At 37.7% G+C, this 27,244-nt stretch overlaps 1 protein-coding gene across 1 annotated transcript; it reads left to right on the top strand.

Moving 5' to 3' along the window:
* The first annotated feature begins 2,259 nt into the window (after positions 1-2,259).
* On the top strand, positions 2,260-27,244 carry LOC121900867 (regulator of G-protein signaling 21-like). The gene is made up of 6 exons (XM_042417442.1): positions 2,260-2,339; positions 2,676-2,842; positions 23,469-23,564; positions 23,959-24,014; positions 24,208-24,374; positions 26,709-27,244. Exons 2-6 carry the CDS (start codon positions 2,829-2,831, stop codon positions 26,892-26,894), a joined length of 519 nt encoding a protein of 172 aa, XP_042273376.1. The 5' UTR covers positions 2,260-2,339; positions 2,676-2,828; the 3' UTR covers positions 26,895-27,244.

The following is a 27,244-nucleotide window of genomic DNA, read 5'->3' as shown; positions in this document are numbered from 1 at the left end:
AAAGACAAGACTTATTGCGGTACAAAAATATGACAAAAAAAAACAAAAAAAAACTTCCTTCCTTTGTTTAGAAAAAAATTAAATTGTGTGCATCCTTTAGGCAAGGAGGAAAGATGAATAGATAAGACATCTAGAAAAAAAGAAAACTAAGATAAACTAGAACAGAGTCTTGGTGAGTTAAGATGAGGACCAGCCTGACAAAAGAAGGCGGTCAGTTTCTTTTATCAACTAGCAAAAGCAGGCAGGGTTTTGGGCATGGAGACGACACTTCGCGCCCAAACCTCTGATGAATATTCATTCCTTTGTTCTTAGGAGAAAACGTGGCGTGGAACTTTCCTAACTAAAATGGCTGCTCATAATACTTGATTCTAGGGATATTAATTCAAGTGAGTTTTACCTGGAAAATTCACATACTTCAGCTCATCGCTATGGTCAATCAACCGTGATTCTAAACATAAAATTGTATATATTTGTGTATCACAAAAAACATTCAGAAAACACATGGTCTAACAGCAGTGCTTGTTTCAGTGTATCATTTAATCATTCAGCATGAATAACTAATTAACTGCTAAGATCATTTCTAATACTGCCAATAAAAGAGGTTAACACAACAATCAAGTGATCACAATATGTAAAAGAAAGAGTGCAGTCTTATATATCACCAACTTTTATTATTTGTTCAAAGATCCCATTATCTATGGTCACTAGATGGCAGTGTTGCCACACAGTGATGACTGTATTAAATCTGAATTTAAGTAAATCATTTTGTTTTAGATCGTACAGATATCAGAATTGAACCACCTCACAGGAAAACATGTGCTGAGTAATATTATCTGGATTACTGAATGATTAGACCATTAATTCACATTAAATCCGACTTGGCTAGAAGAAAGAGAATAACTATAACTCAAACGTATGTCTTATCTTAGCCACATCAGGGCTGAGAAAGAGAAAGAAAAAGTGTGACAGAGAGAGAGAACCGAGAGGTCATTTGAGTTTCTTCACATCCTGCTGTTAATTTCCTTATCTTGTCAGACATCTGTCTCTCAGGAGGTTGAGAGCACTGATGCTTGGTCTGGCCAGTGTACTCTGTCATCCCTACTGTGGGAAATGAAAGGCCCGTTCTGCAGGTCCGAATGTTTGTGAGACGCCCACCTCCATGTGTGTTGGTTGTTCAGTGGAATTAAAAAACAAAACAAAGTTGTCCCCACTACATATCACATGTGATAAATAAGTAAACGTTGGCATAAAATAAATAGCGGTGCATGTGGCAGTTGCAATCTCATAACATTCATTTACCTTTACAACTTGTGTGATTTCAAAGAGTCGACTCCGTTATGATTGAAGGCTCGGATATGGACCGGGAGTGATTTGTAGATGGGAACACGCAGCCTCTGGACATATTTTGTTTCCTGTCAATTACTGTCAGAGCACCAGCTGTGATTTATGTAAAGCAATTTGTATGAATAACACTGGTGCTGGCAGTTAGCTGTTTGTTTGTGTTCCCAGAAGACGTGCTAAGTATTTTACACCTGCGTTAGAATCACAGTTCCATGAATTCTCTCATAACAAAGGTAACGGGTGTGAGAAGAAGACAACAAGAAATATAGCTGTGTGCAATTATATGATGCTCAGGCTGTGCACAACGGGATGCAGGGTTTGGTTTTGAAGTTATAAAGGCCTCCAGACATCCACCACAATACCTGTCAGTATGCTATACTGTCTCTTTGTTCACTGATTTCTTTGAGCTAACAAGGACTGTGCTGAGGAAGAGAGAATTTGAGTGAAAGATAACAGAATGAGCTGAGGCTCATTGCTCTTTCACCTAAAATACCTAGTGTTTTTACCAGGCTGGTTTTAATCCTACAGTATTACAATATTTTCACCCGATTTTGTGTCCCCCTGGTTTCAAAAGTATTTGTGTTTGCTGCTGCAATAAGACACTGACCAGTAGTTTACAGTATTTTGTATTTTAATTATTGCCCCAATATTTGTATAATTGATTTTTATTGTAATTCATCCATTTTTCACATGAAAATAAGAGACTAGCTCACGACTCTAAGGTTGTCCTTATACAGCTTTGCTTGAATCTAGCGGTGAGGTTGCAGATTGCAACCAACTGAATAGCTATCCCCTTCCCCCTCCCACTCCCCTTCCCCTTCCAAACATGTCAGAAAACCTATGGTGGCCACACAACTCACGAAAAATGCAAAAGGCCCTCTCTATGGCCAGTGTTTAGTTTGTCCGATCTGGGCTACTGTAGAAACATGACAGTGCAACATGGCAGGCTCCATGGAAGAAGTCCCACTTCCCATGTAGATATGAAGGCTCATTCTAAGGTAACAAAAACACAACAATTCTTAGTTCCAGTTCCAAGTAATTATACACTAATTAAAACATACTTATGAATATTACAATACACCAGAATATATATATATATATATTTTCTTTGTACTATAATGCTGAGGAAACCAGTTCCAGCCTGTCTTTCCCTGTATTTGTAATTACTGTTTGCAGCAGACTAGACGCCCTGTAATTATGTAAAGAAGGGAGGATTTTAACAGACTAGCCAGGTCCTTAAATACTTGAAGTCATTGATATGCCTTGGTTGAATTCAACTTATGTTTGAAATTGATCTGTCGTGGTTTCAAAGTGGCTCCGCTCCCTCTGTGCAGCAGGCCAGCTGGTGTTTGAGGACTTCTTGAGGACAGAATCCAATGAGGAGAACTTTCTATTTTGGCTGGCCTGTGAGGACTACATGAAAATTACCACTGAGACAAAAATGACGGTTGCTGCCAAAGGGATCTACACAAAGTCTGCCCAAGTTGATGCGCCTAGACAGGTATGGCTTTGTGAGTGAATGAAGTTAGACTTGTATAAGTTTAAATCAGCCTCAATTGCTGGTTTGTTTTTTGTCACTGTCACTCCTCCAGAGTTTCACTTACTTTTATTGTGAAATACATTGATGTTTGTAGGTCATCTTTTCTGTCTTTGTTGCTCAGTGCTCCACATTTTTTATTTTAATGTTTTAACAAACAGTATTCTCTCTGTGAACAGACATGATAATGTAAATATATCCTCAAACAGGAAGAATGCATGAGTGAAATAAAAGTTGTTTTCTGAACACAGACAAAAATTGACTGTGTGACGGGGAAAGAAATCATTAAAATATCTCCCAGCTGGGGCCAAATTGCTTCGACAGGGCACAGACTGATATACAGTCTGATAGAAAACAACTGTTATCAACGATTTCTGAAATCAGAAATCTACCAAGCTCTCCTGGAACAGGCTGAACAGCAATGAAAGCAACAGGAAGAAAGAAAGCATGTCTTATGCCTCTCTGAATGATTGATTCTGCACTTCAGCCTGTTCTCCTTGGAATCTCAGTTTAAACAAAAAAGACTTGTCTGTCAGAGAAAGCAGAAGTGAAAGGAGACACAGAGCTGCTGGTATGAGGACTGACAAGATCTAAAGGCCAAACATGATTTAAATAATGTATTAAGCAGCTTTTTGAAGTACATTCTTCTTTGGATTACATATAGAGTATGCCACAAAAAAGGCTCGTAAGTCAGATATTATGTTTTGAAAGACTGACATTTGTTTGGAAAGGAAAATATCAAGGACACATGTTTTGATAATTTGTACACACAAATAAGTAATTTCAATTTGAATAAGTTAATTAATTAGAAGTTGGTTTCAGAAGAGTTCATTTTCAGAACACTGTGTACTGCATGACCAGCACAAAAAATAACAAAAATGAAAACTGTCAACTGCCAGTGAGGGAGTATGAACCTTCTTGTGTTTCTTGTGTTTTTATACCCTGATTACTCTTCTTTGTTGAAATTTGGTACGATTACATTAGATGACAGATCACCTGCTAATACAGAATTGGTGATTATGTTTGTTGCATTTCTGGATAATCAGTTTCCAGCAAAATTAACTTTGTGATCCACCGCCCATGCAGATTTGTTTTCGTTTGATGTACATCACATGAAAGTATACAACGGCAACTTAAAAGCATCGCATGCTCCCTGCACTGTAAGTTATTTTTGACAGTAAATATTGTGGTACAATTAACTGTGCCATGTTTTTCTTGTCGGACTAGCCCTGCAACTGCTGATGCTGATTATGATGGTTGTATGTGTGAGCATGTGTGTATGCAAATGCTTTGTGTGTGTGTGTGTGTGTGTATGTGCACTTTCTTATTTAATGTATGAGCACCAAATGTCCATGCAAGGATAGACAAATGTAGTAAAAACACCAGAACATTTTGCTGGCTCTCACTTTTTCAGGCCTTACTCGTAGAAGTCCACAAGCAAGTGTTGTGTATTTGAACACCTGTGTTAGGTGGAGCGGAGCAGGTGGACCCAATCACAGGAGACTGCAGGCTGAGCAAGGCTGAAGAATAACTTTTTTTTTATTTAAGGCTCATGCAGGAAAAAACAAAGTTGGCTGGTCAAAACAAAACTGAACAATACAAAGCAGAACACAGGATCCAACAAAGACTGAACTGAAAACAGGACTTAAATACTAACTGAACTAACGAAGATATGAGGTACAGGTAGTTTGATGGGTGGAGGAACTCAATACTGGTGCAGCTTAGCTAAAAAATCCATAACAATAGTGCATTTTGTGATAAAAACATATACTTTGGTACACTTATAGCCAAAGGCCATTTAATTCCAGTGCGATCTGTACACCATCTGGGTAATTATATGAAAGTCATGAAAAGCCTTATTACCCCAGGCCCAGCTCTCCCACACTGGAACATTCTGTCAATTCAGGTGCAGCTATCTAACTACATCTTAATATGGACAATATTAACTAGATATGGGGCTAACATTATTACATTGGAATTAAATTTTGTATGCCAGTCATGGCCACCATCTTGAAAAAAATGGTAGTCATCTTGAATTGTGAGAAAGAAGAAAGCTTCTTGGCAATTGTAAAGTTCCAAATTTGAATCCTGCATCATAAAAAATAAAATTATGATTTGACAGTAAGATGATCCATATCACACTAGTCTGCACAACTTTATTGCAGGTACAATTTTCTTTCGCCATCTTGAAAAATGATGGCCGACTTGAATTTTCAATGATTTGTGTGTATTATCCAAATGGCACCTCTCAAGAACTATGTATACTAAATAAATTCAACTAATTATGTCCTCATCATATCATATCATCATATCATATTATATCCATTGCTAATAAGAAAATTGATCTGAAAACAGTTGCCACTGGTGACTATTTTGAAAAATGGCTGCCATGGGCGGCATATTAAAAATTCACGGTGGCCCAATATCAAGACTTTTTTTGAATGCCTTTGGCTATAAATGTACCAAATAATTTGCTTTTATCACAAAATGCACAATTGTTATGGTTATCTACACCACTGCAAGTGTGGGGAATGAGGAGATAAAACAGGAGAATGGGAAAGAAGCTGATAGGCTGGGGAAAACACTGGGAAAAGGGCAGAGCTAACAAAGCTGAATGCAGGGCAAGTGTGGAGGGAAAAACAGGCTGGGGACACAGGAGGAAAAACACAGGGCAAACAGAAAACCAAAAACCCAGAAACACAATGAACACAGTCTAACTAATAAAGGCAACTTAAATGATAACATGCCACAAGTCTTTAAAGATACAACTCAAAACAGTCTACTCCAACTCAGCCCAGTCTTAACGTAAAAAGGAGAAAAGACTGAGAGTGTAGCTTGGGGCCAGACCCAGAAGTGCTTTAAAAGTGATCAGTAAAATCTTAAAATCAATTCTAAATCAAATAGGGACCCAATGAAGATAAGCCAGGACTGGGGTGATGTGAGGTCGTCTGTTAAAACCAGTGAGTAGTGTAGCTGCTGCATTTTAGTTGGCGAGAGAGTGACTGTTGGTTTATACCAGAAAAGAGAGAGTTATAGTAGTCAAATCTAGGGAAAATAAGTCCATGAGTAACTTTTTCCAGCTGAGAGCAATAGTTTAATTCTGGAGGAAGCAGGGCTGGAAAACTTTTTTGATCTGTGGCTCAAAGCTTAAATCTGAATCAATTACTCCCACATTTCTGGCATCAGGTTTTACATTAGCAGTCAAGGGACCAAGGCCACTCTCAATGAGACTGATAGGGTTTGGGGGACTTAACAATATGATTTCAGATTTTGAGTTATTGAGTTGAAGAAAATGTTGTGCCATCCAACAGTGGACATCTATAACAGCACCTAGGCTTTTGGGTCACCAGGTCTCAGGGGAAGGTGTATCTTTGTGTCGTATGCATACCAATGAAAAGAGACATTATTACATTGGATGATTTGGCCAAGTGGAAGCATGTAGATAGAAAATGATATTGGACCTAAAATTTAACCTCGCTGTACTCCACAGGTAATGTGGTTTGTAGAAGATGAGTAATTAACTTAGTGACAGAGTAGGATCTTTCTAAAAGGTAAGAATAAAACCAACTGTGTGCAGTGCGCTTACACATCTCTTGTGAGGCATCAGTAAAATGACCAAGGCTATAACCTTGACTAAAAGTCTGGAGTGATTTGTTAAAATTACTTTAAAGAAGAAGGGCGCTCTTGCTTCTTTAACCACTTTTTGATCATTCATCATTGCGTCATTACTGATCTCATAAAATACATGTAAATCAATTTTTTTTTCATTTTCATTCCTTTCTCCTACAGTGTCTCTTTAATCCCTGGTTGGATTTGTTTAGCTAGGGCTGCAGTGTTCTATTTGACTTTTTGTCTTTGTAGGGGGCAACAGAGTCTGGGACAGTCTGACAGGTGTGATTAAAAAGGGAGACCAGCTCCACTGTGTTAGAATGTAGATCAAAGGAAGTTAAAGAAGCAGCAGTAAAAAGCTTAGAAAACTTGCTTGCTGGTTAGCCCCATGATCTGTGAGAAGATAAATGATCTCTTCACAGAAAAAAGGCAGTTTGTACAGATGTGTCCCTGAAGAGAAAATGATGACACTGTGTACCTTCCTACTTGTCCTTCAAACTTATTAATAAATTAACTTCTTAAGAAGTTTTTAATTTGCATCAAAATAGAAATGACAATCAATATGTTAATTGTGCAAAAGTTGAACTTAAAGTTGGCAACTGAAAGTAAATTTTTTTTGCTGAAACACCAGGCAAAATGCCATCAAATTTTGCAGGATTCAGATAAGTTGACACAGTTCACATGGGACTGGATGCTGATTGAGTCACGGCAAGTCTAACAGTGAAATAAAAATGGGTGGGTGACTATTAAACAAAGTATGGCTTCAAGCAAACAAAAAAGAAATGGGAAATATCTCATAAAAATGAAATATGAACAGTGAAAGTTGCTGCACTTTTCATCTCTGCCAGCCACTAACCTCTGTTATTTCAGAACCTGGCATTCCCTCCCTGTGTGGCAGTTATCCCAGTGTTTTACAGCTGTTACCATAACTTCACACCAGATCCCTATTCCCTCATTAGCTCCCCACAGTATCTATGCATGCTCTCTAGTGCCAATACTTTGCCAATTTGTCAGTTGGATTTTTAAATAACACAGCAGGCATTTTGACTTGTCAAAATGGGAAAAGCACAGGTGTTACCAAACATTAATGATTGCATTAATGCAATCATTAATGTTTGACTGTGAGCCAGCTTGCAAAATACCAGGACCAAGCAGCTGAACGGAATTATTAATTCATTATTTCCACCTTTGCTTTTCCTATTGTGACATGTGACAAAATGTCTTCCTTAAAAAAGCCTTATGGTGTCTTTGTGCTGCATTATTGTATTCCATTCAAGTTGAAAATTTCCAAGTTGAAAATTCTGAATTCTGAGCTTGAAGCATTCCACGACTCACAGTGCCAAATGCAAACAATCAACATGGCAGACTGCAAAGAAACACATCTTCTCCATATGGTTAACTAGCTTTCAACATTTACGATTAATTGTGAGATCACTCCACATAGATAGATGGGCGAAATGCATCTGCTTCTCGGTGAAGTCGGGGTGCATGACATGGCAGAGTTTCCCAGTCAGAGCTCCAACTTTGAGAGCCATTCCATCATACTTTTTCCAAGTAGGAAATTTTCAAGGTCTGAGTTGTCTGTAAGGTAACATTAGGCTGTGTCTGAAATCCCTTCCTATTTACTATATAGTGCACTATTCTTACTGTGTGCCATTTTATTTGAGTGCCTTAATTTATCCACTATATTGTGTCCATGACCTGTACACTACTTTCTGCCAACAATCTCACAATGAAATGCACCACATTTTATGAATGCGAACATTACATCAGTGATGACACAAAATGGCAATGGTTAGTAAGTGTCCATATTCTGGATGAGGGAGTGACTTCAAACACAGCCTTTGTTTTGATCCTTGCTTGCCCTTTGTGGACTTCTTGGCCTATTCTTACTACTGCCTGCCTGTTAACAAAGCTTGCCTTGAACACTGACATATTAAAGATGTGAAGGCATTGAGTCAAGGACAACTGGACTACTTGTTGTAGATTCTTCTCATCCAAAAGGCTTCTTTTGTTCTGAGTGACTGGTGGGGAATCCTGGGTATTTAACCTCTGTAGGGTCTTTTACACCTTCAGGGTCACATGAGTCTAGGTGTGAATGGGTGTTAAACTGCCTGGTAAGGGAAGAGAGGATGGCATTGTAAGTAAGTGATAAGTGGTGTCCATCTCCCCTACTGAGTGATGGTTTTTCCACTATGACATAGTCTATGTCCACACTAATATGTTTTTATTTTAAAACAGCGTTTTAAAACAAAAATGATCTCAGTCCACACAAGCGTTTTAGCACCATTTCAGAAATAACCTCCGTCCATATACACACCTGAAAATGGTGTTTATTATTGTTATTTTTGCTATATTATTATATTTATTTATTGTTGTTATTTGATATTTGCACATGCATACAAAGTTGTGTTGTATTTATTATTATCTCACTTGCCTTATTCTCACTTGTTTTCGTATTTCTATATAGTTGTTTTTGTTTTCTATTATATTTTACAGGTACCAGGCCTAATACCCAGGCAACAGATTAATTTTTTTTGAAAACAGGACAAAAATGATGAGGCAGGGAAATGTGACTTGACTGCTCTTCACAGAATTCTCCTGGATAATGCTATTCTTATTAAAACATTGTCAATAGCATTGGTTTTTTTTTTGTCTTTCTCTTCCATCATTGTATTTTCAATGTCCTTGTATGGCTTTCTAAATATAGACAATATAACATCAGTTCACATTTGCCAATGATGCTTAATGCCTACATACTCATGTTCTCTTTTAGTTTGGCTGTTCTTTTAACTGCATTTGAATTGTATTTGATTTATGGCAGAATCACCTTTTCTCTTTAATGTGTTATTACTATACCGATTTACATACTTTAAGTACATTTAGCTGATAATACTTACATACAATTCAATTCAGTAAGGCATGAATGTCAGATGAACAATATTGCCAAAGCGTCAAGGGTAATACAATTCATTAAATAAAATAAAATCAATGAATAAATAAAAAGAACAAGAAAATGGCAGAAGACATTTGTTTTTGTTAGGGGTGGTGGTGTGTATGCATGCTTGTTTGTGTGTGTTTGTGAAAGCTTGTTAGATGACAATGAAGATTAGGCTAATCTAACTTTACAATTAGTCCTTAGACCACTGTGTGTGTACTTTTAATTAAGTAAAGTTTTCAATGCAGGACTTTTACTTGCAGTGGAGTATTTTCATAGTGTGGTATTAGTACTTTTACTTAAGTAAAGGATCTGAAAACTTCTTCCACCCCTGCAAAATGGCTGAACACATGAACAACAGGCTAACCAAAGCTATCATATACTAGCAAACTTTTGAATATTACTGCGTCAAAACAAATCCATTGTCTACACACACACACACACACACTCTGTTTACTTTCTTACAGTCACACAAAACTGATTTGTGCATCATTCTAGAGAAATAAAAAGATGCTCAAATCAGTTTTGTGTGACTGTAAGAAAGGTAACAGTGTGTGTATGGTGTGTGTGTGTAAATAATGGATTGGTTTTGATGGATCAATGTTTAGAAGTTTTCTAGTATATGGTTATTTTTACTTCCTATTCTACTTCCTATAATAAAAGGTCTCGTTTGATACGTAACCTAAGATCTACCTCTATCTTTTCCACATATGCACTGTCACACAGAGACAAATTTAGTGTAAAAAAAAAACAAATTTTATTTTTCAAACGCAGTTACAAAAAGTGATTTTATTTACAGGAGCCACCAACAAAGATACTGCAATTCTATTAGGTTGCTACTAGGTTACTATAGCCTAGGTCTTGCTCTATCTCTCTCTCACACACAATAACGTCAATAAAATAGTACTTGTTGACACACAATGCTTGTACATTAAAAGAATGTTTCCCCTTCCTATTGATGTGGTCTATGGATTTAGATAGGGGTTGTTTTACTTCAATGTGTGTGCAGTCAGTTGCTCCCAAGCATTGTGGCATATCGTGTGTTTGATAGGTTAACAACAAGATCCTTCACTTTGAGCTCTGTGCTTGGTGTTTTGATGTAGTTTGGACCCAAGAAGATGGTGATGGCCTTACACACTTGTCACATTATGACTGAAACAACTTGTCGACATAGTCCAAATGCATTAGTGGTTTTCCAGAGTCTTCTCTCATCACTAAGGTAATACAACATGCAAGCTACCTTTGTAAGTACATCCACTGGCAACCTCATTTTTGTTGTTGCTCCTTCCACATGCGAACGTAGTCTTTCGCTGAGGTTGATTAGGGTCGATCTGGACATTCGAAAGTTTTCTCGCCTTTCCTCAGGAATCACAACTTCCCAGCCTCACCCAAAACCGGCACTCCATGTGGGGCTGATAACACTGCTGGACACAAGAATCGTTGCAAATTGCTTGACTAATAGCTTGCCTCCTGTGCATGTAGGCAGTAGTAACATTGTAAAAAGCAGAATTTAACCTTACAACAGCTGCTAGCATAGACAACAAGGCCAGTAACGCCTGTAATTCGTTATCCATGTTAAATTAACCACTGGTAGTCAAGGCTAATGTAATTTGTTTTCTTCTGGAAAAGGTTTACGAGATAGGGGTGTGACAAATCAAGGAAGGACACGTCATGACTGATGAGACCCAATCTGGGGGTGAATGTGGGTGTCTGCGTCATCGTTTCCAAAAGTCTCCATCTCTACCCGTCCAGACTAAAATGCAACCCCGAGTTTTCAAACTAAAAAGGGATCAACAGCATTTTCAAATGCCGGAGTAGTGTGGACACCAGGCATTAACGTAGCAAAAGTAATGAGTTTTAAAACAAAAAAGTGTTAGTGTGGATTTGGTCATAAATGGCCTCCGTCACTCCTCTTTCAAACCACTTTTCTTCTCTATCCAATATGCGTTCTTTGCTGTCCTAAAAGGAGTGCCACTTATCCTCCAGATGTAGATAGACTGTTGAATCTCAACCTGAGGAGTTGTGATAGGCCATGCACTCATTTCGCAGTTGTTTTATTTCCCCAATGTATAGGTCTGTGCATTCCTTGCTACATTGGACTGTGTACACTGACCTGGGTAAGTTCACACCTTACTTAACCCAGTCTTTACACTTTCAGCCTCTGTTCAACACTGAGAAGGTATTTGATCATTCAAAATTACACCAATTGTTGTTAAGGACAAAAAAATAAAAAATAAAACAAATCTAGACAAACGCACCTGTCACCGCCTTAAATGAGTAAACGGCTTGAACACTTGAGCTGTGAAGAGAAAATGTTGAAAAAGTCAACATAAATAGGAGGCTGATAAACTGCAAGTGTCCCACAGTATCATAAAGGACTTAATGCTAAAATATTGGAATGAGGTTTAGGAGGCAAGCCTGTTCCAAAGGGAAGAAGCACGTACTAAGATGTCAATGATTCAGCTGTCTACCCCACTTCTAATCACTACACAAGTCTGCATGAAAAGTAAGGATATTCTTTTGTGTTATTTACAGAAAATAGAGCATAAGACTCCAGGGGCTGTTACTCCAAAAAAATAAGATTTGTTACTCTGCCTTACAATTTCCAACAAAGGGTCCCAGATTACAAGTGGTTTTTATTATATATATATATATATATATATATATACAAATTATGATATGTTTTATCACGAGGTGGTGAAATGGATCGAAACAAATTAGCATGATTCCATGATTTGTTATATCGGCAAACCTTTAGAGTTCTCTGAACAAGAGCAAATGGCATATGTGACCCCAAAAACACTGACAAGTCAGTCATACAGTTTTGTTGGCTCACAAAGTGCAAATATCTGGTGAGAATTAACAAAGAAAAGGTTATCATGCAGCAATGTTGACATAGTGATGAGATCAAGATCAATAATGAACATCACCCCGTCATCGTCTAATCTGAGCAATTTAAAATTTTCTGTTATTTAACATGTAGGGAACATTTCTTCGCTGTGTTTCTTGATGCCATTTTTAATTTTAATGCCAATGGATGACTGTAGGCACATTGAGAATCTCTATTTTCTTTTGATTTCACTGTATTCTTAAGGGGAAATTCTCTAGTTCCCCAGTCACCCAGCACATATTTTCATCACAGTTTTGATCAACAATCCAACTTCACCCAGTCCTCATTCTTTTCTCATTCTATTACATCCATTGTAAGCTGGAATAGAGGATCTCAGATGAGAAACAGGGTGATTGCATTGTGAAAATATATGAACATATACAGTTCCAGTGAAAAGTTTGGAGACACCCTCCCATTCACTTGAATGAGAAACTGTGTTCAAACCTGGTACTGTAGCTTTTTGCAACTGTGGAAAAGTCAAAATATCTGTTTTTCTATCCACAAAGAAACAGTAGCATGATGTGGCATTTACATAAAACCTCCCTGAAAGCTAAGGGTGATATGGGAATTAAGAGTATTCATACATTGCTACTTCAGAGGGAGATGTAACAATTCAAAAACATTCCTACCTACAAAAATGTACACTTCGTCCATCCACGTAGTTTTTCTCTACTAGCAACATCTCAATTATGATGTTTTTATAGTAAAAGACTAAACAAAAATGAGGTGGAAGAAATTCATGTTTGTTTGTTTTTTAGGTTTATGAAACATGGGATTATGACATTTGTTTGCCAAGATTCTTCAGCATATATATCCTTGTTATATACTTATCTTAGTTGACCTTGTGTGTGGGTGTTCCTTGGACCTTACACATAGTGTGTTTGTGAGTGCATCTGCAGAATGTAGTCACTCTGGGCAAGCAATTCTGCAGGGAACTTCTGCCAGTCTAATTGGAGGTCCAATATTATCTGATTGCATTTCTGGCCCTGCTGGAAGTCAGCATGGGCTTAATAGGATAGGACGGTGTAGGATAGGATGGGTTCAGCGGGGAAGGTCAAAAAGTGGGAAGAGAAGACGGAAAGTGAGTAAGGAAACTGTAATTAGAAAAAGGACAGCACAGGCTGGATGGAGAGAACAGGAAAGAGGGGGTGGGGACAAATAAAAGAAAGGGAGGTAAGAGTATCATGAGTGGGGAGAAGAAGGAAAGAAAGGAGTCAGTAATGAGAAAAAAAGAAGGATTTGTAGAGAGGGACAATGAGATGGAACAAGATGAGGGGCGAGGGAGGTGAGAGTATTAGGAGAGGCAGGAAGGAAAGGACAGAGAGTTAGGAGGAAAGAAGGAAATTAAGTCAGAGCACAAACATTGGATAAAAGGTTGGAAAGGACAAGGCGGAGGCAGGGAAGCGGGAAGTGATTGAAGGAAACGACAGAAGTGCGGCAGGGTGAGGGAAGGGAGGAAGGATGGATGGACGGGGGGGGGACTAAAGAAGGACTCGGAAGCAGCAAAGCCCTAGCAGGTCAACGTAATGTGAGCAGCAGAGGTAGAGATAATACCCCAGGAGTTTGGGCACAGGGAAACGCGAGTGGCAGAGTTCGCAGTGGGTGGGAGATAAGGCAACCGAATCTCTGCTGACTGCCACAAACTGTTCTTTCTTCCCTACTGGGCAGGAGGAAACTTTACACTGTCTCAACGCAGAAACTCCTAAAGATTAACTCCTCCTGTGGCAGACTTACAGTGCTGTAATACAAGGCTTTAAAGATATAGGAAGAGTGATGAAAGAGTGTTTTTTTCCCCCCTCTACTATCTTATAATCTAAGGACCCATCTGTGTCCAGTTTCTTCCTAGCCAGTGTGTGCTGGGAGTGTGCTTGTGTGACAAACAAAGAGACCATGCAGCCTTGCGGTATCATTTTCATTATTTAAGTCAAATAATAACACTGTACATTAATAATCTACAACAATTTTGATAATTAAGAAATTAAATACAAAACATTTGCTGGTTCTCAATTGTGACAACTTGCTGCTTTTCTTATGTCTTTCTCTGTTTCATTGTAAACTGAATATGTTTGGGTTCTATGCTGTTGGTTGGACAAACCATGTCATTTGAGGATATGACACTGTTTGAAATGTGTTTCATTATTTTCTGACATTTTATAGATTAAATTATTAGTTGATTAAGCAAAAAAAAAAAAAGAATTGATACAGTAAAATCATTTTTAGTTGCAGCCCTAATCATGTACATTATCTTCAGCCTTTTATGTATGTATGTCTGAAATCTACTTTGCAAAAATTCCCAGAGTAAGGTCAGTTAGTGGCCTTGGATGTCATCTCAGCAATCTCACTCACTTTTTTTTTTATGAAGAACATGCACAATATCAAATAAAAGACCTATAATCTGACACAGGCACTATGCATGTTAGAGGGCTTTAAGAGTAGATAATAATTCCAGGCTCTTCTATGATCCCCTTCGCTTTATTTGCAAGCAACACCGAAACAAATGGGCCTGTGGGTTAGTTTCCCTTTTTATCCACTTTCCCAGGTCAGTTATTCAGCCATGTCTCACACCTAACCTGCAGTAACGTCACCCATGTATACATAATGTTTATCAGTGTGTAAATATGACCACTAGATGGCGACAAATGTCTGGTTTTTATCAAATGTACATCACCAGCATCATCACATTTCATTTTCACATTAGAAAAGCACCACTACTGTAAATGTTATATACAGTACACATTTTACATGTTTTTATTTCAGTTTTTGTATTTTGTTTGTACCTTTTCACTGTCTGTATGAACTCACTGGACCCACGCCTTACTCTGACTTACAATGACTTGTAGTGTAATTGCTGTAATTATTGCAGAATAAAACAGCTAATTATGTATGGTGAATTATAATTAGTCATCAAAAAGAATCTACAAGAACTGCAAGAATGAGATGAGCACTGGATATTTGGAAAGCTCAGGCTTTTTATCTGAAGACTTATTTGTATTCATTGTATTTCATGATTGGCAGAATCAGCATATCACATTTTGAGTGATTTAATCATTTATTACAGTGTAAAAACAGGAAAAAGGAGGCAGTGAAACGTGATAAAGATTCCTGCTGACCAGTCAAACAGATCAGGAATTGAAGTGTGACGCTCTAAGCAGGGACTTCTGTCTGGGGACAGTGGACGGCATAATAGGAACCTGTCAGTCTGACTTCCCCCAAATCTGCCTCAGCCTCGTGTCCCTCGGCTACCGAAAGCTGTTTCACTTCCACTCAGTCTTCTGGTGAAACACTTGCAACACTGATTCCCCATCCTGCCAGGCAGTGCGGAGAAAAGAAATGAAAACTTGTTCAAAAGCATTAATGATTAGTGATCAGTGAAGACAGTGCTATGTTAATAATAACATGCAGCAGTTGATAATATCTATAAGTTTTCAGTTTTCAGAACATAAATGTAATCCTTCATAGTGTATTTATGAGCATTTATCTGACTTTTATCTGGGTCGCTGGACATAAACCATGTAACATTGATATGCTCAACACTGTAACACAGCCATCTCTCATCATCCGTGAGAAACAAAAACCTAGAAAAGGACTTCCTTTGACATGATTCATCTAACCATATGACATTTTCCTACCAGTCACTTGTTTTTTGGGGGTTTTTTTGCACCGTATCAAACAAACACCTTCATTTTTTCGATGTAAGAAGGATATTAAGAGCTATATAATAAAAATACAACAGAATTCTTCTCTGTAACCTTTGAAACTGAATGCCTTGATGTAAAAAAAAGTGTGTACTAGAAGTCCTCACTTCCTCCCCCTCAGCTGTTCACTCACTCACACTTGTCACTCACTGGATGACATGTCTAACTTAGCCAGCATGATGGAAAAGCTCATTTTAGGCAACAGAGGGATTCAGGCATGACCGCAAAGGGTCAGATAGACACTGACTAGCTAGCTTGTATTGCTCATGAAACCACAGGAAGATTAACATATATTGCAATGCGTTCCCACTTTTCACTGTAACCTCAGCACTTTCATGCGTGACCCTGTGCATGATGGGATGTCAATTGCTTAATTATTCCAGGGACCTCATTTGCTCTGGGTTATTAGTATTCATTAGGGTTGCAGAGACAATTTTCATAAGCAACCACAGACTCACTTACAACAGTTTTATGCCTTCATACCATGGGATATCTCTACAAAGAAAATATGTGGCTTTAAAACATGTCATCCTGATGAGAAGATTGTCTGTATGATGACTCAGATAGATTAATGTCTTATCTAGATTGATCTGAGTTACACATACAACCCTGGGTGCAAAAGCTTTCCGTTTAGTCGGCGCTTGGTTTGATAACACATCAGATACACAACCACACTGCCTAGACAAGTAAGTACAGAGCACAGTGTACAATACTTGGTGGGAAGTAAGTTTTACTTAGGCCTTGCAGAATGTTAACACACTGCCCATAAGGGGTTTCTATGATGTAGCAATATAAGCAGCATACTAGTTCACAAATCAAGTGAAAGTGCCATGCTTCTCTATATAGTCTCCATGCAGTATATTATTGCCGCCATTAGCATTCACATCGCAGTAAGCGCACTTCCTCTCAATCAGTCAGGCATACTCTGATGAAATATTTCATGATTTTCCATTATTACGTAACCCCAATGTCACAATAGCACCTCTGAATACATCCAGAAGTTGGTGTTATACAGTAGCCTGATGAAAGAAGGCTATTGTTGACAATTAAGGGAAATTCTAGTGTTGTGACCACAATGCAAAATCATGTAAATGATTTTAAAATTTTTAAAAAATGGTGGGTCAAACAGAAGACAACTGGAACACTGGATTTTAACACTGAAATAAGTGGTTTGGATAGTCTGCCATTCATCTTTGTTATCAAAAGAGAGTGAGGAGTTACTTAGTTGAGCTTGTTCATTCATGACCTTTCTTGCAACAGCCATTGACCAAAAAATCTCCACTCAAGGTCCAATTAGAACATCAAGTCGAAAGCAAGTTAAAGTTAGGCAAGATAGTTGAAATTAAGTTCATCTGTATACGTGCAGAACACAGATGGGATGTGTGTGAGGTAATGTTAGGATGCTAAAGAGTATTTCTGTTGTCACTTTCATCTATACAAGCTGATGAATTGAGGTAGGTAATAGGTCATTTAGACATTAGCTCTCTTGCTACCCTCACTGAAGTTAACCCCAACAACAATTAGTTTAATTAAAACAGATCAAAAGAAACAATTAAAAACTGAGCTGGCTAGCAATATAAAAAAGTCAAGAAAAAGCTATTTAAAAAGCCATTTAAAGCTTAAAAAGCCCTCTGACAGAAATGTGTTTTCAGAGGCAATTTAAAAGAAGAACATGCTTCATGTATGAATCATGTATGAATTTGTAGATCATTCAATCAACAAGTCACATATATAATGATAAACCCATTATACACTGAACAGGCCTATAATAAGCCCTTGATAGTGCACTGTTACTGGAACATACCATTAAAAAACAGGAAAACACTAAAGCCAGTAAGTGTATAGATCCTCCTTTTGGTGTAAACACAATGTGCAACAATGCAAGTTTAGTAGTCCAGAGGAGCAAGGAAGAGGGTGTAGAATTTAATACCAAAATCTATGAAAAGTTAAGAAATGTTAAGAGGTTTAGTTAATGTCTTTTCATCAACTTGTGCGTGTCAGATTACTGTCTTTTTTCTTTTACCACAATGTGTCAGTGGAACGTTTTATCTAAGTTGTTACCACTGAAATGACTCATTTGGTTTTGTCCTCTTCATCACCACTGAACAGAGTTTAGCATTGATACCGTAAATAGATCTTTTATGAGTTGCGCTGGACTGAGACGAAGCTGTTAACTGTGGTCAGTGCACTTCTCCAACGCCATCTGAAATAAACTGGAAGTGGAATGTGGGATGGGAATTTAAATTTTGAATAAAAGAAACCCTCTGATGCAGGAAAGCACTGTAGTGTCCCTCTCAGTTCCTAAAAAAACTATTCATATGAATCAGTTTTCCTCTAATTCATTTGGTACAGAGGCAGTAGAGTAAGTCATAGATGTTTACAGTAACTTGGGTCATTTGTTGTTTTCATGTTATAAGTTACGGCTCCTATGTTGAGGTCATAATGTTGACTCAATTGCAGTTTTTATGTCAAATCTGTCCCTAAACAAGTCAGAAAGTTGTTTAAGTATGAAATGGTTCTGGTATTTTTGTTCATACTAGTTTTGTTAAGTTGACATGCAAGTGCTTGGGGTTACATTAGCGGTCACTAGCATAACACATCTGAACATCCTACTGAATTGTTGGAGGTCGGGCTGCATTGTGGGTAATGTAGGCACCAGGTTTTAAGGAATAAGAAAGTGTGGACTAAATGAAAGTGATTGATGCTGATTCGGATACCTTTTTAACAGTCCATTATGAGTCTGAAAATGTCAACGAGTACTCTAACATTACTCTGTAATGTTGACAGGTACTAATAGAAAATGGTAGTTAGTGAACAGGATGTCACTAGAGTTATAAAATAAGGAAGAAATAACAATTAGGAGAAATGTTATAAAATGATAAAATGCCACAAAACTGTTAATAATTACTAGGCATCACATGTAGCGTTCCAACTGAACCATGACAATGAAAACGTTGCAATTTACGATGTGCCAAATTCACTTGAGTATCACATGAGAAAATGATCTGTTAAGTGACGCTTGCTCTGCTTTGAGTGATCTGCTATCAGTGGTAGTCATCAACTATTTTCCACTACTGAGCCACAGAGGAACTCAGCCCACGATGTGATGAGAGGTGATGACTCAGCCATTCATCTTTGATACAAGTGTCAGTCCGTTTAGCTAAAGTATCCTCACAGGCTAAAAAAGGCTAGGTTGTTGAGCTACAGGGACTTGTGAGTGTCACTTGCAGACCTTGAAGTGGTTGTGCCCAATCCTGCACTTTCACTGTTATAAGCACTACCGCAGCTATAATCAATGATTCACCTCTCCTGGTGTCAAGCTTGATTTTGGAAACTCCACCCTAGTGGATACTGGAGATGCAGCCATAAGGCTCATTCTTTTCTATTCTATACCATAAAATTTTAAAGATCATTCTTTTGGTGGAACTTCTTTGTAGGCCAACATCTACATATTAGGTGCTAAAGGTAAATGTCAAACACCATAACGCAATAAAATAAAGCTGAAGTAGTGGCGTTGAACCTTGGGGTCAGGCTCCCTTACAGGGTCACATGATAAATCTGAGGGGTCACAAAGTGATTAATAAGATAGGAAACTAGAAGAAAACATATTTCAGATTATTTTTTGTCAAATCCTTGCTTTTTTGTGAAATGAAGAGTTTTGCCTCTTCAGATCTCTTACTAAAATGATGGAAAAACAAACAAAAACTATAGGTTGGTCAATCGTAAAATGCTTGTTGGGAACATTGGTGCTATTTCTAACAAGGATGCCAGTACACTTTACTGCAGCTTAATCTAATTTTTGCCCACTGCGATTGGGTTAACGTTAATCAGAAACTGTCTCAGAACGACAGCAGGTTCATTCAAAACTTTTGAAAACAATAGGTGGAAATACAAGCACAAAAAACTCAAATGCAACTTGTCTTTTTAGAAAGAGCTTTCCAGATATTGAAGATGATCAAAATTACTCACTGTGAGCATTTTCCACAAGAAATACATTCTGCTTAAGAAATATTCCCAAGTGAGACAATGTATTTTGTTGCTTGTTTGGAGGTGTTTTCTGCCATAAGCAAAAGTTAAAAAGAGTGAAAAATCCAACTTGTTTTTGCCCTGTTTTCAGTCTTTGTGCTAAGCTACGCTAACTGGCTGCTGCCGGTTGCTTCATATGTATTGACATAGTCTATAACTTATAGATTTCTTAGCAAGAAAGTGAAGCAAGAAAATAAATGCATATTAAGTGACACTAGAGACATGCAGCAACATCTTTTTTTGTGAGCAGAAGTACCAGGGTTTATAGGACATGTGGTCCTATTATTCACAGCCAAAGAGGCTATAAATAAGCCAAACTACAGTTCATATGGGTTACTTTATCATGGTATCAGCTAATTTAACAATAGATATGTTAGAAGTATTGCACAACTCACATATGACATGTTGTTACAACACTAGTAAAAATTAAAAGTTATTTTTTACTATGAAAAAGTCAAGACATAGAGTTTTAAAACATAAACATTGTGAATATGTAATCAGCCACAAATCACATTCTTTGTAAATTTATGAATACGTTAAACAACGCTGTCATTTCTTATGTCATGTTGCAATGTGATGTGAGTTTCCCAAGCTACACTTTGCATTCTCTGAACTTCATGTCCCAAATGAATGGCCTGCTCAATCAAGCATGTGATATTAAGGGTGTCGACCACCTAGTAGTAGTCACCTCCCTGTCCTCGCACGTGCATCTGCTGCAGCCCCTACATTGCAATGTGGAAAGTTTGAAATTTACTCACTTCACCATTCTACTGACCGCAAACACACCACTATACAGAATGGTGAGACCCTGAGGGAATCCTCAAAAGCACCACACACACACCCATACAAACCCCTCCACCCATTCACACAGACACACACATACAAGCACTGGCTTTATGTGTTGTAGAATTTCCATTATTATTTCAATCTGTGTCACAGGGCAAAGCATAAGAGGAACTATTTCATGCTGATTTGCGTACATAATTAAGCGTGACAGAAACCGTGTGCACGTACAAATGTATTAATGCAGTATCAAAGACAGAGTGACAGTCATTATGGGAGTTCTGAGAACTGGCTGGGTCAGTTGCTTGGTTTCAGTATATAGAAACCTCTGACTTCCTGTCTCTGTTAATGCTTTTTCATGCACTGCTCTTATATGACTCAGTGTATGTTGCATTTTCTCTAAGCATGTCTTTTTATAATAAATTTTTGTACATGAGTTTTTCTTTTTCAATCACTCTCCTTTAACCTTGTGACACTGTATTACAATCCGACTCTTGAGCTGTCTTTATGATGTTAAGAGGTGAATGGCACAGACTTGTCTGCAAATGAATCAATGCATATCTGAACTAATTTTATTTGGCACCCCTTCCCTTGACATTTTCTCTGCAAAACCACTTGGTTGTCTATTATCCAATATGAAGAAGTCTGGTCATAATTGCAGGGTTATATTTGACTCTATGGAAAATAGCTTTTAATCGTTTTAACAGTTTTAGAACTTGAGAATCTGTGATTTGATTTAGAAAAAGAAATGTTTTTTCTTTGGTTGATGATCAATTTTAGCTGTTTTCAAAGCCATCTCTCCCTTTTCAATTGGGGAATAATAAGACAAATAAGTCAGAATTTATAAAAACGTGAATTAAAATAAAGTATATTTAAAGTATAAATAGTCCCACTTGGACTACTGTAATTCTCTTAACTCTCCCTGAAGCCATCAATTACTTGCCTTAAATGCATCCAAAAGACTGACTTTTAACAAGCTCAAGGAAAATCACATCACTCTCATTCTAGCCGAATCTGTAGCGTAAGGCTGGCGATATTCTATATTTTTGTTATTGGCAACACATCCCACAAAAACATTGAAACCAACAATGTGTTAGTTCATCTGTCAATTAAATTCCCTACCCTGTTTATGACTCTCAGCCCCAAACCCATTCGTTTGATGTAAATCTTTAAAAAACAAGTCACAAATATATAGATTCTTTTTTTAAAATAATTTCCTGAAACTGCTGGGCACTGTAGTTTTTTTAGCAAACATTACTCAAACAGGAGTAAATAGTGAACAGTGTACCTGGAATTGACTCAAAATAAATCACAGTGGCTATTTTCACCCAGTGAAACAATGTGACTCATCTTAATAGTTTAATGGTTTAGTTTGGATCTCTTAAAGAGTACAGTCTAGACTTGCTCTATGTGAAAAGTGCCCAGAGATGACTTTTTGTTGTGATATGGTGCTATCTAAATAAAAAATTGAATTGAATTGAATCTCTGTGGCACAGATTACAGTAACATTGTATTGTCTGTTTTAGATAAACAATCAATACTTGGTAGTAAGTATACTTGGTTTTGGTCTCTGACAATAACAAAAATATAGAATATCATCCTCTAAATCAATTCTCTGTCTACTATTTTTTTATGTAAGTGAGATGAGTGACATGTGTCTCCAATGAATTTAAAAGTCGAGCAAACATCCTCATCCTTAAATAATAGAACCAGACATATTAAAGTGATAGCTAACTCAGTAGAAATGGTATGTGGTAAGTGTTTTAACCAGTAGGTTTTCCTAGATAGCAAAATCTTAGACAGTTGAGAAATGTCTATGTTGTCACAGTATAGTAGTCATATCCCCCAACCTTAATATATGTCCTGTTCCAAGCCTCCTGCCCAGATCTGGTACTCTTGAGTCATTCAGATTCTTTATCCCTATTCAGTGTCTCTGAAGTCTCTATATACAGACATATGGCATAATACAATGTGTTTACACTATGCCCATATGTATGCATGCATAACAAAGAATCAAGAAGAGTGAAATTTATTTTTCCAGTAATCAGAGTCAAACAAATCCCACCCAACTGGAATTTTACAGCTATGAGTCAGTGGCACCAGTAACCGAGCCTAGGCAGTAGCCGACTGTATGCTTATCCAAATGGTATTCAGAAACCTGTACCAGCAGGCCCTCAGCGTCATAGGTATTGCACCTTTCCTGCCAGGTTAGACAAGCACAGAAGGGCTCTGTACTGTTTGAAGACAATACAACAGACGATTGGATCTCCTCAGAGGACAGTACCAGAGATGTTAAAATGCCGAAACATTTGTTTTCAAAGATTAGGTTCTATGAGATCAAGGATCTAATGCAAAATGTAAAGCGGCCCAGAAGGTAAGCCAGACAGTATAATGATATTTAGAGAGATTTGAGTAAAGTGGCTTATGTTTGGTGCGCTGTTAAAACTGTGCTCATTAATGCTGTGTTTCATGAATGTTTTCTGATTGTGTCTGAAAGATAAAACAATAGTATATTTAGGTGTGCATTACTCAATAAGTGCTGTGTGACGTCTGCTTTAATATATGTTGTATTAGGGTTGTTCCGTAACCTTCCTAGATGGTTAAATTTACATCATAAGTATTCACATTTAAATTTCATCTGTTTTGCAGGATTGATATTGTTCTTAATCGATACAGGCGTAAAAATGACATCCACTGCATCAGGGTTCATAAAACAAACGATGAGACATATCCTGAAAAAGTCAGGTACTGTATGTAGTACTGGTGGAGGTATCTCAGTGTCCCCTTTGTTTTATTTGATATTTATTGCCTGTATTTTCGTTTATTATTTTAACTGTTCTCTTACCATTTACTCATCTTTTTATTGTTGTCTTATTCAGTTAATTATTTTAAAGTAGGTTTTATTAAATATTTTCTTTACATTTCACAAGTCACCTTGTTTTAATTTTCGGGATTTTACTTGTATCTTGGTCTGCATTAGTCTCCAAATCCATATTCGATGTCGATCACTTACAAAGCACTTTGAATTGCATTTGACTTGCATGAAAGGTGGATGGATGGATGGATGGATGGATGGATGGATGGATTGACTGAACATATCTTAAAGTGAAAATTAATTTGAAATCGCTCTTTATTACAGTTGGCAGTCTGACCATAAACTCCACCCGACTCTGGAAAAATTGCTGCGAGATAAAAGTAAGACATGTTTTTAAAAAGGAGGGGCCAATTTTCAGTTCACAAAGGATCACAAAATGAATAAAAAACAGTAATGTCTATGGGAATTTAAAATATTAATTGTGAAAGTGAACAGAATTTATCCTTACGGCCTTTCTAATGAGATTTTAATAATTAATACATACTTGCATTTGAAATCTACCCCTCTGTACAGACTATTTAGCAGCGTTCCACTCCTTTCTGCAGTCTGAGTTCAGTGAAGAAAACATTGAGTTCTGGCTTGCATGTGAAGACTTCAGGGCGACCGCCTCACCAGACGACCTCCGCTGGAAAGCACAGCAGATCTACCAGGAGTTCATCCAGCCTACAGCCTGCAGAGAGGTCAGTCTGACGGTCTGGGTTGATGGTTCATGGTGCAAAGAGATAGAGCTGGACAAACAGCCAGCAGACAGAAGATATATATTTACTTTGTGTTTCTTTACCCTTTAGCACACTTAAAGGCCCTGCAAAACCTATTTCTCAATGAGATAGTCCTACATGAACACAACATTTTCTACCAAAGTTAGTAGAAAATGGTTTTGGTTCATTCAAATGAAAAATGTTGTGTTTCTGTGCTCGTTTCAATAGTTTTAAGAGGGCAGGACTCCTTTTGAAATAAGGGATGTCATATGTCTCCCAGCTGGGGTTTAGCAATATTTGAGTCAAAATATGATGACAGATGTTGGGCTGTTTGCAAATTGAATCAAATCACACCCACACAGCCCTTATGAAACAGGTTGGCTAAGTTTTTGACAAACAGGATGTTGTACTCCGGACTGGATTGTTGTCACCGATATTTAATGTTGGAAATACTTCATATTTGAAACCAAATTTTCAGGGGATTTAACAGGGGAAAGATTTACCACAACAGCTCAACAAAGAACATTTCATATCAGCAAGGAAAATTAGTAAGAATTTCACAAAATACACAAAACAATAGGGATTACGACTAAAAGTCTCTCATTTCTCGTTTTTTAAGGTTCTTTAAGGCAGCTAGTTGTTGCAGCTCAGGAACGTCAAAGCTCTGTATTTTGAATTGGCGTCAGTCCACATACTGTACAGTAATCTCATTATGCAGCTAAATGATGATATGAAATGATTAACATAGCACTGTTTATTGCAGACCAGATGATCAAACTTTAAAGCTGATGTTGCACCAATATTGTTTCTCTTCATTGACCCGTCTGTTCTCCTTTCTGTTGATGAGGTGTATAATTCAGGGAACTTAAATACCAGTAAAATTAGCTCCTGTATTGTTTCCCACTGTGGTTTCTGTGGTTGCCATGGGGACGTGGTGAGCCGTGATGGCAGGCTGAAAAAGTTGAACCCAAGTCTGCAATGTGTTGTTTTTACATTTTGGTTTTTGTACAGATTAAACAAATGAGGCATAATGTGTTTATTAGTGAGCTTTAGATTTGCTGGTAGGCAAATTTTGTTTCATTTGGACATTGCCAGGCGAGCTGATTTCTTTTGTTTCCAGTCTTTGCCTGGACTGGCCACGGACCACCCCTATAACCACAGTTTTCCATGAGTGAGTGAGTGAGTGAGTGAGTGAGTGAGTGAGTGAGTGAGTGAGTGAGTGATGAAGTTACAGCATTGGTCGGCCAGCAGCCAGCAGGAGAGACGCTCCGCAGTGTGTTTGGAATTTATGACTGAGCTAATACCAGGGCGCAAACTTTTTATTTCTTTTGACATTTTCACATGTCAGGGGATAAACAACAGCATTAAAACATGAGTCTTGCAGTAAAAACATGCGACTCATAGCTGTTATGTCAGTTTAGTGTAGGGCGGCTGCTCTGAAGGTGCGCTTGATTTGACTGTAACTGTGGTAACTGGGCGGAGATAAGCTTCCTGAATTTGCACTAAAATGCTGTCAAAACTTTCATTTACAATTTCCACTGCAGCCTCCATGATCATCAGCTGGGAAAGAGGCAGAAAAAAGGCCAATAGAGGCATGAGAGAGAGCGCAGAGAGTTGAAACAACCCAAATAACCATCACTCTGACAAAACACTCAATGTAGAGTGAAAAATGAGAGACATCTGTAGAGTGAAACAGATGAAAGGGCAGAGGGAGTTAACAGATAATAAGAATAGTTAGAATTAGAATTAAAATTTCAAGAGTGGAAAGTATTGTTCTTGCAATTGCATTTATACCCTTTTTTTGACTCAAACGTTGCTTAACCATGTCATGTGATATTCAGTACACATTTAACATCCAGAAATTTACATTATAGATACTACCACTGAATATCCCTGCAACAAATTGGCCACAATTTCACACACTGACCATACACGGTCCAGCCATATACTAGGTAACTTAGTTAATCTAAGCAAACTGTCGGTACTTACTGTATAGCCATAGTTTCCTCATCTAACTCTCAGCGAGAATATGAATAAGCAAATCTCCCGAAACGTCGAACTGTTCCTTTAAGTTTCCACATACAATAAATAAGCTCAATATGAACCCCTGATACCAGATGCAAACATCTGCCTCCTTACACCTAAAGGGTCATGTTTTCTAGTTTTAGAGCACAGCACAGTTTCATGGGAGAAGTGAGAGCTTCATTTTCATGTGTCCCATTGCAGTTATTTGCTACACAAATGAACAGGTGATCATACAAATAATATACTTCTACATTATATACAGAGTGTTTTCTATTTTATATCCCCCCTCAGATCAATGTAGACCACCAAATTAGAGAGAAGATCAAGGAGTCCTTGGAGAAACCAAGCCCGTCCTGCTTCAATGAGGCCCAGAAACATGTTTACCTTCTGATGGAAAGAGACTCTTGCCCCAGATTCCTGCACTCAGATGCCTACCTGAGTGTAAAGCACAAGTCTAGGACTCTGTGGTACATTTAGACTATTGTTCCTGTCAAAGCACTGTATCAACACTGCTTTAAAAAAAAAAAAAATCCCCACTTTCTGTCTTTTTGAGAAGTTATTTCACACCGTATGAAAGGGGAAGCTTAGATATCAAAACTGTTTGCTTTTAACGGCAGAGCATCTCAAATCCAAACTGCAACAATGTTTTCAAGCATGTGCAACAGCGAACTCTGTTTTTATGATGGTTGTAATGTACTGAGGAAATGTTGTGGGGAATGATTAAGCAGAACAAACACCATAAGAGAAAAGTAATGTGTGTGGAATGAAGAAACTGACATGAGGATATTTTACGTGGGTAAAAGAAAGAGGGCTGTTGGTACTGTATG

The sequence above is a fragment of the Thunnus maccoyii genome, chromosome 7 (genome assembly GCF_910596095.1).
Source record: "Thunnus maccoyii chromosome 7, fThuMac1.1, whole genome shotgun sequence".
Classification (NCBI taxonomy): domain Eukaryota; kingdom Metazoa; phylum Chordata; class Actinopteri; order Scombriformes; family Scombridae; genus Thunnus; species Thunnus maccoyii.
This window is presented reverse-complemented; position numbering and strand designations above follow the sequence as displayed.